Here is a 12,972-nt window from a genome sequence, read left to right on the forward strand (position 1 = left end):
TTTTCAAACCGATGTAATTAAATTGAAAGATTTACCCAACCCTAATCCTGAATCGTTACCAGTTCCCCCAGTCTTAACTCTGCCTTATTATTAGCTGTACCACTAACTGGCACATTTTCGGTAACACAAGTTAGTGCAACAGTCAAGGTCTTCGTCTTGACATTATTGTCAAATGAAGCCCCGCCCATATTCAAGGCATTTTTCAAAAATTTCTAGTCTACATGATGCATGTCAATCCAAACCTTGGGGTTTAGCTAGCTTTAGCTTAGTTCAGTTATCATTAAAGTTTGACGAACCCCTGTGAGATTGGGTTGTATTAACCTTCTTTTTTTTAAGGAGACTAATTTACACATTTAATCTGATGTACGGAATCAAACTGACAAAAAACATTTACAATCTTTCCCAAATCAAACAAATGCCAAAGTACCACATTGCAGGCTTGTTCTACCAACAACTACCTAAAATGTCTCTTCTGAGGAGAACTCATTCATAATTAGGATTGTATGTGTTATTGTAAGTGGTGAATTTGATTGAAAAAATATGTCTAATATTAGCAAATGTCCATATTCCAACAACGCCACTGAAAGAACTTTTAGTGGGAAAAATGTATCCCCATTTTCTCGCCACCGATCCTGAACTCTGAGAGAACATTCTGTATCATGTTTGTTTTCCACTGTGTTACAAATGTCTGCTGCTCATTATCGTGAGACCGCTGCGACTCAAAAGTCAACAGTGAGGATAATGATTTCATCCTGAAACTATGTCCACTGTTGGATTTCTTCCAACAGCAGTGCCAAAGTAGCTACCAGACATAGCAATTATATTGTGACCATTTGGCTAAAATATATGCTAAGTTAGCTATGACACATCAACACAAGACTTTGGAAGGGGTGGCTGGGATATAGTGCAGCAGTTCCCATATTTGGTAAAGGTGTATAAAGTAATAGTCTTTAAAGTATCAACCTTTCTCATGTCAGCAATGCAATGTGGAGGTGCAACGTGGCGTCCCTGACTGGTGTCATATATGCGACAAACTGGGAAACAAGCAACAAAGAAATATATAAAAAATGTAGCCATAGGAAGTGTTGACCTTCAACACTTTGGTGACTGCCAGCTTTGGGCAGTTTGACATATTCCATATTTCTTTCATTTCTTCACAATGACTTTAACTGAACTCCAGGGGATGTTCAGTCACTTGTACAGTTCTCCTATTCGTCTTCTGAATTCAACTCTCTTCTTCAACTTTTTATGAAGTTGCTGGGAGTGTTCTTGATTATTTATGACCAAATGGTGCAGGAATACGAAACTTTATACTGAGCTACATTCATTTTAACACTCCCATTTAGTGTTTGATCACTGGGTGTCATGAACTTTGCTGTTATTGCAGCCAACACACTCTTTTAATTAGCATAACAGTACGAGGTATGGAATTTCATCAGCACACCAGGAAGTTTGCTCAGGAGCTTAGTTAAACACATATCTCAGAATCATCAGTTGATTAATCCAACAGTGCTTGCAAACGCTTCAGAAATAGAAAATGTCCCTTCATCTAATCACTTAGCTAGATCAGTAATGTGTTGGAGAACACAATGAAGGTACACTAATAAATATAGGCGATATTATCGGCCAATATTTGCCATTGCCATAAAATGTAATATCGATCAATATGTTGTTCTTCTTTCAAGCAATGTTTTACTGAATATATCTTGTTTATGGTGTCTCAGTGCTATCTAGTGGTGAAGTGGTCAAAAAGAATATTGTTTGGGTTTCCCGCACTAACCTTTCAATATGGTTAATTTGCTGTCAAAACCGGAAGTCCCAAAACATTTTCCCTGACACGTCTGACCTACTAGAAATGGTTTAACCTCCATTCTGTGTGCTTAAATCGTTATCTGTATGTGTTTTCAGCTGATATGACATGCTTCGGTCATTTTCTACAATAATATAGTCTTTTGTTCCCTGTTTCGCGCATATTGAACTAGCGCACAGGCTAACCGCTAAGCTAATTTGCTAGCTGTAATTTTTGTTGCACAATATTGTAAGGTTATTTTATTCCACATTGTAACAGTTTCACAGTAAACATCATCAAAGATGGGTTTTTTTTCTGTCACTTTTGTATATTTTTTGTTTTTTCTGTAAATTTTGTTGATTTGTGTGAGTAATTTCTGTTGTCGGTTTTATTTTTATTCATATAGTGTGTTTTTGGAGTAAGTTTGTGTATTTTTTGTTGTGCTTTTTGTGTATGTATCTGTAATTTTAAATGTTTTTTGGAGTCTTTGAGTATGTTTTTCATGCCCCCGCACTGCCAGTTGCATATGTTCTGGTATAGTATATCCAGAATAGAACTGGTTCTATTAATGCATTGTCAAGTATCTCTTATTTCTTTTATCATACAGTGTTACACATCATTTTCAACAAAATTGGTTTTAAATGTAACCTTCATTGAAAAAGGTAAAAATTTCAACAGTAATAATAAAGTTCTTCGAGTGCAAAGAAACACTCGGAGAAAAGGATTGCCTTCTGTGCCTCATTTCTAACACCTAGGATTCTTTGCGTGAATACAGGGCAAGACTTCTGCAGCACTGTTACCATGGTAATACTTACACATTGTACAAATTGATAAAATCAATAACATTATCACCTAATGAATTAGATCTACTATCACATTGTCACTTATTGGCAATGGGAAAGAGCAGAACGTGCAGAACGTGCAGAACGTGCTCTCAGGTTAATTTGTTTTATTCACAGTTTTCTATGATTCTGTTGCAGCATTGAAAGGACATCATACTTTTTAATCATCTTCTCATGGGGAACATTATGTTAACAGAAATCATTGTAATATATGTATGTATATAATGGAGCCACAGTTAGCTGCGCTGCTAACTGCTACTTGCTAGCTGCCATTGAATCTTAGCCCTCGTACTGTATGTAAAGTGATAGAAGTAGGAAAAGATCCATAGATGCTTGGATTGATTCAAGTCCTAAAGTGGCAAGTGACGTTTCTGCACCTGTGGGTGATTGGTGATCTGATTAGCAGGCGATGGCTAATACACGCTCGCGGTTGGGTACTGATACCAAAGCATACTGTTTTTGCGAGATAGACTCATATGATGCACACAAGCCATTTTTTTGTGAAAACAATGTTAAAAGAAATCAGAGGGAAATATTTTTTATTATGGAAATACTTTAGCTACAGTTTCCCATTTAGTCATTTTTAGTGTGACTGCAACAACTCAGCTTTTCCAGATTTAACTAGTCTGTCATGAACTTTGGGGAAAACGGAAGGAAGGAATTTTGATTGAATTAGGTATAATTTCCATTATGTGCAACACTCTTCTCGTAATCAGCGTTTGTGATTAATGTTTTCATCTATGAAGCGAAGACACTTATAAAACACTTCACACAAATGGCTTACACCTCTCCCTCTCGTCTTCTGACTCAAAAAGTGTTCGGATGCTCCAAATTATATTTACCCCAACCTCCATTCCCATCCACCTCCTCTTTATTCTTTTCCAATATTTTCGTTGGGTTGAGTTTCATCCAAATCCCGACTAGATTAGAACAAAATCACCTCTCTTCACACTTGCATCAAACAACCCGAGATTCTTCAAAAGCACCTTAGAAACAGACGGGAGTTTTATGTAACAATGAAGAAAAACCTCATACAGCGCCGTACTTCAATATAAATGAGAAAAATACAGGCAGCAAACTTTTTTCACTGTTAATGGTTTTGGTTATTTCGAGAAATAAGTGCACACAGGGGCTATTTGACCAATTACTGTTTGATCAAAGTCAAAGCAAAGGTCGGTGTGCCGACATCCAGGTGCAAAGTCATGTCGATTGACCTTCTGGAAGTGAGCAAATTGGTTTAAAGCTTTTAAGCTGGTTCCCCCTGGTGCCTTTAACGCCGTGTGTCAAAATGAGTATGTTCGTTTAAACAAAAGGGGCTGTCACTATCTGAAGCAAGAATCGTGTAATTGGCGGGGAAAAGATGTTGCGGATGTTTCTACCGCACTTATAGCCATAAAAACTATTCATTTAGATTATTTAAATTTCCACTTTATGCTAAAGGAGGAGGAGCTCAGTTGTATCACATATGCTCTCAGTGCAGTTTGAACCGTGGCCTTTCTGACGATTGCTTAGCAACAGAAGACATAATTAGAAAATTTGTTGTTGGTGTCTTGACGTTGATGTAAAAACAACAACAGAAATGTGTTTGCAGAGCAATTTCAGTGAAATTAAGCCATTTTCTGATGTTTACACACTGTCTATAATCTAGTTCAACCTTAACACCAATACGACAAGTGGAGCTGGATGATTGCACTACCTAGCTTAGAGATTTTTTCCACAATGGAGGCCACAAAAATGTGTCATATCCGTGGACTACAATATCAACATTCATGTCAGCGTTTAGAATGATGACCAATCTGAGCATTAATACAAGAAAGAACAATCTAGCTGGTAGAAAATAAATGATGTTCTTTGCACCGTCGATAGTTTCTCTTTGGTTGAACAAAAGGCGTCCGTCTTTCACCAAGAGCTCAAGGACACAGGTTTTCACCAGGTGCTCTGCTTTACTCTATTCCTCGAGGTGAACCGTATTGATCTTAGCGGCTGAATTAGCATTTCATATCACCTTTCCTCATTTAAAATGGTGATTGCGGATATCTCACCCAGGACAAATGGCCGTCAAGGTAATTTCTGCTGAGGGCGATACCGATCAGCCACAGAGAGTTAACGAGCTTATCATCACAATGTAAATAGCTGCGTGTGCGAGAGTGTGGGTGTTGATTGCTCTAGGACCTCCTCCCCCCCTTGGCGTGGAAGTGTCATCGCCAGTAATGAGGATAAACTAGAGGAGAATTACAAATGACTGTATCATCCACGAATGTGTTGGTGTGGTTTCTGAAGAATGATCAACCTTGGCTGTGTGGTGCACCATAAGAGGAAGTGTTTTCTCCTCTGGGCTCATAATAACTCAGCGTGCACTCAATGGTTCCTGTCAACGAACCCATCTACAAAAAAAATATAACACTCCATAAAGGTTCATGATAGGTAAGAACGTCTCAATAAAAGTCTTTGGGAAGGGTCTACCTATTAAATACACATATTAACCTGCTAAATGTTGTTGGAAATCAGGCAATCACATGCCTGTAAATATAGGTATTAATGTCGACATGGGGAAGTGGTGCCTTAAGTGGCTCATCTTGAGTATTTTAGAAAAAACTGCGAACCGACAGGGATTTGTACCAACAACCAATGCAAGGGTTTTCCATTTAATATGCTAATATTTTTAATTACTTTTTAATCAACTTTCATGCATTTTTTGTCTTTTACCAAAGGAAATTCATGAAGCCCTATGTATAACTTCCCAAAAGATGACTTCTTTTAACATTTGTCATGCTTCTTCAAACTCAAGTCATCTCAAAATCATACTTGACCTGCATTTATATATTCCATGTTGCCATTTTTATTTTTATTTTAGGGAGGTGTTGTAGCCAGAAATGTGCTACATTGGTGTTATGTTTTAGCAGATTAATGGGACCCATTTTGGGTTTGAAAAGTCATTTTTGATCAAAATCCGCTGTTATTTGCTCTCTTTTATTCACTCTGCTGTGTTTTTTCTCAGCTCAACCCAAAGTAACTGCTTCACTGAAAACATGAAGATAATTGATTATTTTATTTTATTTTATCAATCAATAACAATGTGCCTATAGCTGATAGTAAAGTGCAAATTTTGTATTGAAAGGACACATGTATAATGCGGTGTGAATGTTGTCAATTTGCCTGATTTCACACTCGTATACAGTATATAACTGCACACACCTGGTTATTTCTCACCAAAAATCTATTTTACAAAGCACACAAAGACTTGAATTGAATAAAAATAAAAAAGTTATTTACCTGCCTCAGTGTGTTTTTTTTTCAAGTGAAACAAAGTTTAAAAAACCCCCGAAGGCAGGGAAACATCCAACTTTCCTACACTTTAACACAGAGCACCCATGCTCCCAGGGTGTAATAATCCCAGTGCTGCTCTTGAGTGTGATAATTAACCCATATTTATAAGAACATTTGCAGTTGTCTGTCACTCCATTGTAAACAAAGCTGTGGTCATTGGTGTATCAGAGAAGACCGCGCTAATGAGCAAAGCCTGAGTTTGGTGTAGAACACTAAAAGCCTGACTGCAGCAGCACTCCAGAGGGAGTGTGTAAAGCTAAGTATGTTTTTGTCTGTGATTTTTACCATCCCACTATTTATATCTACAGACACATCATTTGAGTCAGACAGCAAAGTGTCGCCCCGGGCTAGCTTCATAGCAATCTCTTGCTACTTCTTCCAGACTGTCATTTTTTTGTTGTTGATTTGTGGGATCATCAGTCCTATCCTCGTTTCCCCTGCCGCTGCAAAAGAAGGGAGTCAACATTTTACACCATCAACGGGAAGTTGCACTTTTCCACAAACGTATAGCACCTCTTCGGCCACTGCGAACAATTCCCTAAACTCCTCAATTTGGCATTAAGCACGCTCAACAGGACTCAAAGTCCTCAGTTCACTCCCACACTCACCAAATAGACGCAAAATCCATTGGCTCATTACACTGTCATGGTTACGATGTGCTTTTTCCCCTGGCTTCACTTTGAAGATAACAAGACAAACTCGGCTACCGTGGAGCTTCCAATTATTTGGAAAAAGGTGGCGTTGTAGCTTTGTCAGTAATTTGCAGTCTTGGTGACAAACAGTCATGGGTGACGGTGTTGGAGTTGGAACTTATTGAAACCGGTATTCTCTATTTAACCTGTGTGAAGCCACCACCAATACATCGACAATACCGTATTCATATTTTCATTGAGAGATATGTTAAGAGGTTCTTGAAGTTAACTTCAAGACTTTCTAGTTAGTAGTTTTCTTCTGGATCTTGTAAGACTTGCACATCTAGAACTGTCCAGAAATATGAACACAAGCAACAGATAAAGTGAAAGACGTTAGGAGCAAAGACGAGCTTGAGAAAATAATAGATATTCTAAAACCAACGTAGGGATTGAATTTTTGTGACCATAATACTAGGGTTTCAATAACCCTTAATAAAAAGGGTTGAAACACTAGTGTTTTTACCAATGACAGGCCAAGGTATTGAGACTGTGGGTTCCATTAAACATTCATTAAAAATGTTCTGACAACCTTCAAAGGTTTTACACATAAAAGCATCAAAACATTATATCAAGCACTATCGAGCCCTAATATTTTTCCACATAGTGGCTTCTAAAGAAGAAGAACTAAAATACTACATGAGTAGTACTCCAGATTTGGAATTTCAACATCAGCCAAGACCAGTATTGATCTGCTTTTCTTCAACTTCATTTATGTGACAATAAGGAAACGTCCTTGGAACTGTTCCTGATTAATTCATGTTGTAATTTGACGTAAAACATTTACTGTTAACTCACTGATTGTTCAGGGCCTTTTGTGTTAAACACCTGCAAAAACATCAGTCCATCTTATTTCGTCAGAAATAAAAAAAAAGATGTAAATGAGTATGTCAGGTTTAAGTATCTTCCAAACTAATTAAACGTAAACACTGAAATGAACATAGGTGATTTTTAGGCTGACCTAAAGGATTTCTGACAAGAAATAAGGTGGACCTCGGAACACTTACTTTAGGCCTCATTCATTTGGCATTTTCAGTTCACATCTGTTCATAAAATGTTGTTTATGAATATGGTTTTGTAACAGTCATCAGGTGTTGGCATTCTCATATCAGCTTCAGCAGATGCAAGCCCCAGATTTAAGGTCTGAAAACATTTCCATCAAAAATAGTCAGATATCAATGATCTTGGAATTCAAAAGTTGATTGGCCATGTAACAGAAAAAAATAAAAAAATAATCCTGCTTCAATAAGTTTATTGGTCAACTTATCCATCACAGGCCGATTTGACTGCAACCCTCATTTATGACTTTAGGTCAGCCTAAAAATCACCTATGTTCATTTCAGTGTTTACATTTAATTAGTTTGGAATACTCATTTACATCTTTTTTTTTATTTGTTAGCATTTGGTCTAAAAATCATTCTTCTAAATATGGGTTAGTTTTATAATGTCTATGTTTGGGACAAGGGACTGATAACCTACAACAATGTCAACATTTAAAAACATTTAAGTCAGATTCAAATATTATTATTTTTTTTTACTGAAATGTTCATTTAATTTATTTTAACTACATCTCCCAGAATTCTTTGCGTTCTTGTTGCTCAATTTAAAGCTCATTTTTCCTCGAAAAAAACCAAAATGTTTACGTTCTTACGTTACATTCTTCGTGGAAAATGTATTTTCTACACACGTTTTTAAAAAAAAAAAAAAAAATACAGATGTTTTATTCATGTATTTATTTGAACTAGTTGTGTTTAATTGTGTGTTTTGAATTTGTCCTCGCGGCTTCCGTCGAAGCGGAAGCGGAATCACCTACTCATCCTGAAACATGTCTGTAACAGACAGCAGCTACCGACCTGTGAGCTATGTCATTTTTGACATGGACGGACTGTTATTAGGTATGGTTCTGCACATAATATTTTATACTGTGTAATTATTTGTGTTGTTTTTTTTGACTCTCCGGAAGTTTCTCCAAACGAACTCCGTTGCAAAATGTCAGGATTTTCGTTTTCTTTTTAAATTAACAGTAATTTAAACGTGTCTACTGATAAAACAAAGCATGGATTAAAGAAACTAGCATACACGGATGAATTCAGCACCAACATTGGAATTCAGACCGTTTGACAATCTTTAAACATGACTAATTTTAATCACAGTAAGCCTGACGTTTACCTGTAATGTAAACAGCAAACTGCGCGAACAATTTAGGATTTAAATGTAAATATTTGCAGTGGATTTGAAAAGCTAAACCATAAGCAGAACAATAGGGTTTATATTTTTTATATATTTGATGTCGGTCTGTGTTTTAAATTGTCAAAATAAACCCGATTATTCCTAAAAACTTACCTTTTTTCAACGAAGTCCGGTGTGAAGAGAATTGTATAGACTTTACAGCAATAAAAGTCCTTGATATTCATATTTTTGTGATGAAATGATTTTTCTTAAAATGTATTTATTTATTTTTAACTTTTGATATGTTCATGTTGTGATGCTTTTTCTTTGCTTTGTTGATGAACACGTTTCAATTTGTGGTCATCGAGGATTATCCAATACTTAAAAGCAATTAACACAAATTCTGCATCTTATTCCAGACACAGAGCGACTTTACACCGTGTCTTTCCAAGAGGTGTGCGATCGCTTTGGAAAGCGATACACTTGGGATGTGAAGTCCTCCGTGATGGGGAAGAAGGCTTTGGATGCTGCGCAGATTATTCGGGATTACCTGGATCTTCCCATGACGGCTGAGGAACTGCTCAATGAAACCAGACAAATACAGGAGCGGATCTTCCCCTCTGCAAACCTAATGCCAGGTTAGCCCTTTTTATTCACTCCACGCCAACCCTCAAAGCTATTTAGCATAATCTATCTCCAGCTGTTAAGTATTAGATGTCAGAATCAACCCATCTCTTGGCCTGTATTTGTCCTAATCCCGGAGGAATGTTTCACCCTCAGGTGTGGAGAAGCTAATTCAGCATTTGCAAAAACACAACATCCCAATTGCAGTAGCAACCAGCTCAGCCGGGGCGACGTTTGAGCTGAAGACGATGCGACACAAAGAGTTCTTCGCGCGGTTCGACCACATCGTTCTGGGAGACGATCCGGAGGTGAAAGAGAGCAAACCTCAGCCGGATTCCTTCCTGGTGTGTGCGAGCAGATTTGTCCCCCCGGCATCACCACAGAAGGTACGAAATGTAGCTAAACTCTTTTACGAACCCTTTTTAAAAATGTGAAATATATGTACAGAGCTGACGATTAAACGATAGGAAGAAAACTAGCAAAAACTAGTGTTTATTTAGCAATTTGTCAGTAACTTCTTGTACGTAATGCAGTTTATGTAATTTTCCGAATTGCGTTTCATACTTTATCTATTACCATTTTGTTTAACTTTAGCTGCTAGCTAATAGCTAGTTCAAAGAATTAGCTTTTTTTCTTGTTGATAGCCATAGGACTTGTTTTGGTACCGAGCATTACGCTATTAACGAGAGAATTCCGCTGCCAATAACAACTCTCTATGTAAACATCCTTTACTTGTTCCTAAATGTTGTTCGATTTTGTGTGTTTTTTCCTCTGTAAATTGTATATAAATCCATAACAGTGTTACTGGCACCTGACCCTTACATTGCAGAAGTAATTGTTTTTTCACCCACTCAAATTGATACTATTTATATCAAAATAAATAAATGTTAATTGCTCATCTGAGTAGAATAATTGAAATATGAATATTTAGTTTGTTGATGAAAGAAATGCTGTATCTTTAGAAATGTTAGCTTTAGCTAAATGCTCTTTAATAACATAATGCTAGTTTAACATCTAACTAGCATTAGTCTACCTGCTGATAGCAGCGCTGCCACAATCTTCCTTCTTATAATTTATTGTATTATATATTATACAGTCTATGATATAACTTGTTTATATTGCCTTGCTTTTGTTTTGGAAGGAAATAGGTTTGTTTTCTTGTTCCTAAAGCATCCGTCTGAACAACACGAACAAAATAAGACCATTCAGTTTGTTAATATAGATCAAACGTCACCAACATGCTGCCCGTGGGCACCAGGTAGCCCGCATGGACCATGTGAGGGGCCCTCAGGAGTTCTAGTCACCAATGAGCTCCACGTAAAATCTAATTTACTATCCAGGATTCAAACTCACAAAGGTCAATACAGAGGGCAGATGTAGTTACTATTTAGTAGTGTTAAATACTTCTGCATGTGATAAAGTGTTAGTATTAAATTAACCATCTTTAAATGTTTATCTGATAAATATTTTTAATTTAAGTGTTGCAGATCTGGTGTATGGGTTGTGGTATGTCATATATGAGATATATTTTTAAAAAAACAAGGTGCATTTTTGTAAAATGTGACATATTTGTTACATTTTACAGTAATTTTATGCGATACAATTAGTTAAAAGTCGTTTCTTTGTAGCTAGGAAAATAGGACGATGATATTTTTCCAAATTTAACACTGGAAAAGACCCATTGCTCCCAACCTGTAAATACAATATTGGAAGTACAATTTTATTGTGTTAATAAAGTTGTACACTAGGGATACACCGAAAAGAAAATTCTTGGCCGAAACCGAAAATGAGAAAACCAAGGTCGAAACACCGTAAGAAATTATCATGCTAATTATTAGTAAAAAATAAATATGTTCTCTCATCAAAACACAAAATGCATTACGTGGTTGATGAAAGGCGGCTTCTCTGCTTTATCACAGTAGTTTAATCCTGACAGTCTTTCACTCCAAACGCATTCTCAACATCCGTCGCACTGTGGATCATTTCTTGTGCGCGCAGCTTATTCCCACACTCAGGTGATGATCTTTCCAACGCGGATCAAGTACAGTCACGATGAAGCCCACAGATTTTTGTAGCTGATTCTGAAGCTGAATTTATACTTCTTAAAGCTGGTACCCGGAGTTTCTGAGAAACGTCTCGATGCCCGCCTTAAACAGCCTCACTTCCTCCCGCTGCTGCCTCTCCCAATCTACCAGAAGCCACGCCTCTACTTCTCTGCAAGCGCATCGCGGAACATAACAAGTTTGCATCGGGTCGCATTGATAAAGGTCTATGGTCAGGTAAGAGCCGTAAGTGCTGTTGTGACACGCAGCCATGTTTCCGTGCACAGTTCCGCATTCACTTTGATTGACAGACTCAAAAACAGGAAGTCAAAGCGTATTGGCTGGGCGCACTCTGCGATCGTTTCCATTTGTATAGGGGTCGATAGGACGAAGGAGGGACTTATATACATTAATGTATATGATTGACCCCCACTGGTAGACCGTAGTAAAAGACTAGTTTGGTATTTTTTTGCATTTCAAAAGAATCATAATATACAACGATTTCTCAGAAACTCCAGATATCAGCTTTAAGCATAGTTCGCATTCTTTGGAGGCGCGCGTCAGCAGTGGAAGCAGAGTACTGCACGGAGCTACAGAAATCACGCTGAGTGAAATTTTCATTGTTTTTGCTCCGTCGTCTGCTTTGAAGTAGCTTTAAGGCTCAGATGTCATCACAACATTCTGTTTTATCTGTTTTGTTTTGGTGAAAAAAATGTTTCATGGCTCAAAAGCTCATTTTTGGTTTTTGGCCGAAAATTGCCGGTGCATTGCTATTGTATACATTATTTTTAACCAACGACAACCCATTTCTGAGGCAAAGTTCCTTTTTATTTATTTTTTAAATTATTTTTAATTGCACACAATTACATACAGATCTGTTATTGTGAACCCACTAGTTAAGGTGTATTTTTTGGTGTCTGAGTGAAGTCAGCACTACGTCAAACAGCACGCTGCGTCCTATTCGGCTGCCTCTTTGTTACCGAGTGCTTTTTCATTTGCAGCTAATGTGCTCCATTTGCAGTAATGTGGGCTGTCCGTGATGACACACACACGCACACACATACACACACACACACACTCGCTCTCCTTCTCTAGCACTTTGATCAGAAGACATGAGCTGTTAGGGTTAATGGCTTTTTTTTTTTTTAACATATATTCTCAGAGTGTGGATGCTCCTTGCAGCTTTGAGCCAGTGTAAAAACAGCTGCCAAGTATCCAAAGAACAGAGCGATGGCTGACCTAATTTCAACTAAAACACTTGCACTTATCAGAAAAATGGCAGCGCTATGCTAATTCCGGAATATCTGCAGTTGATAATTAATCAGTAGGCGGGTTGTTAACAGAACACGAAATCAGATGTCATGCTCTGGTTTGTTAGAATGTTTACCCTTTGCTCGAAAGGTGGCTTCAGTTCAGCTCAAATGTTTTTATAGTCATGGAAACATTCCTGAGAATACAAGACAGAAAGAGCTCATAACACTCCACTTTGC

General features: G+C 37.4%; 1 protein-coding gene across 1 annotated transcript in view; it reads left to right on the forward strand.

Annotated features, from left to right (window-relative positions):
• Positions 1-8,425: 8,425 nt before the first annotated feature.
• The window catches only part of pudp (pseudouridine 5'-phosphatase), a 28,276-nt gene continuing 23,729 nt past the window's right edge, over positions 8,426-12,972 (forward strand). Inside the window, exons 1-3 of the mRNA XM_028465635.1 lie at positions 8,426-8,542; positions 9,236-9,454; positions 9,597-9,826. Of these exons, the coding sequence (XP_028321436.1) occupies positions 8,473-8,542; positions 9,236-9,454; positions 9,597-9,826 (519 nt within the window). The 5' untranslated portion in view covers positions 8,426-8,472. The remainder of the gene's footprint in view (positions 8,543-9,235; positions 9,455-9,596; positions 9,827-12,972) is intronic.

The sequence above is a fragment of the Gouania willdenowi genome, chromosome 2, assembly GCF_900634775.1.
Source record: "Gouania willdenowi chromosome 2, fGouWil2.1, whole genome shotgun sequence".
Taxonomy (NCBI): Eukaryota; Metazoa; Chordata; class Actinopteri; order Blenniiformes; family Gobiesocidae; genus Gouania; species Gouania willdenowi.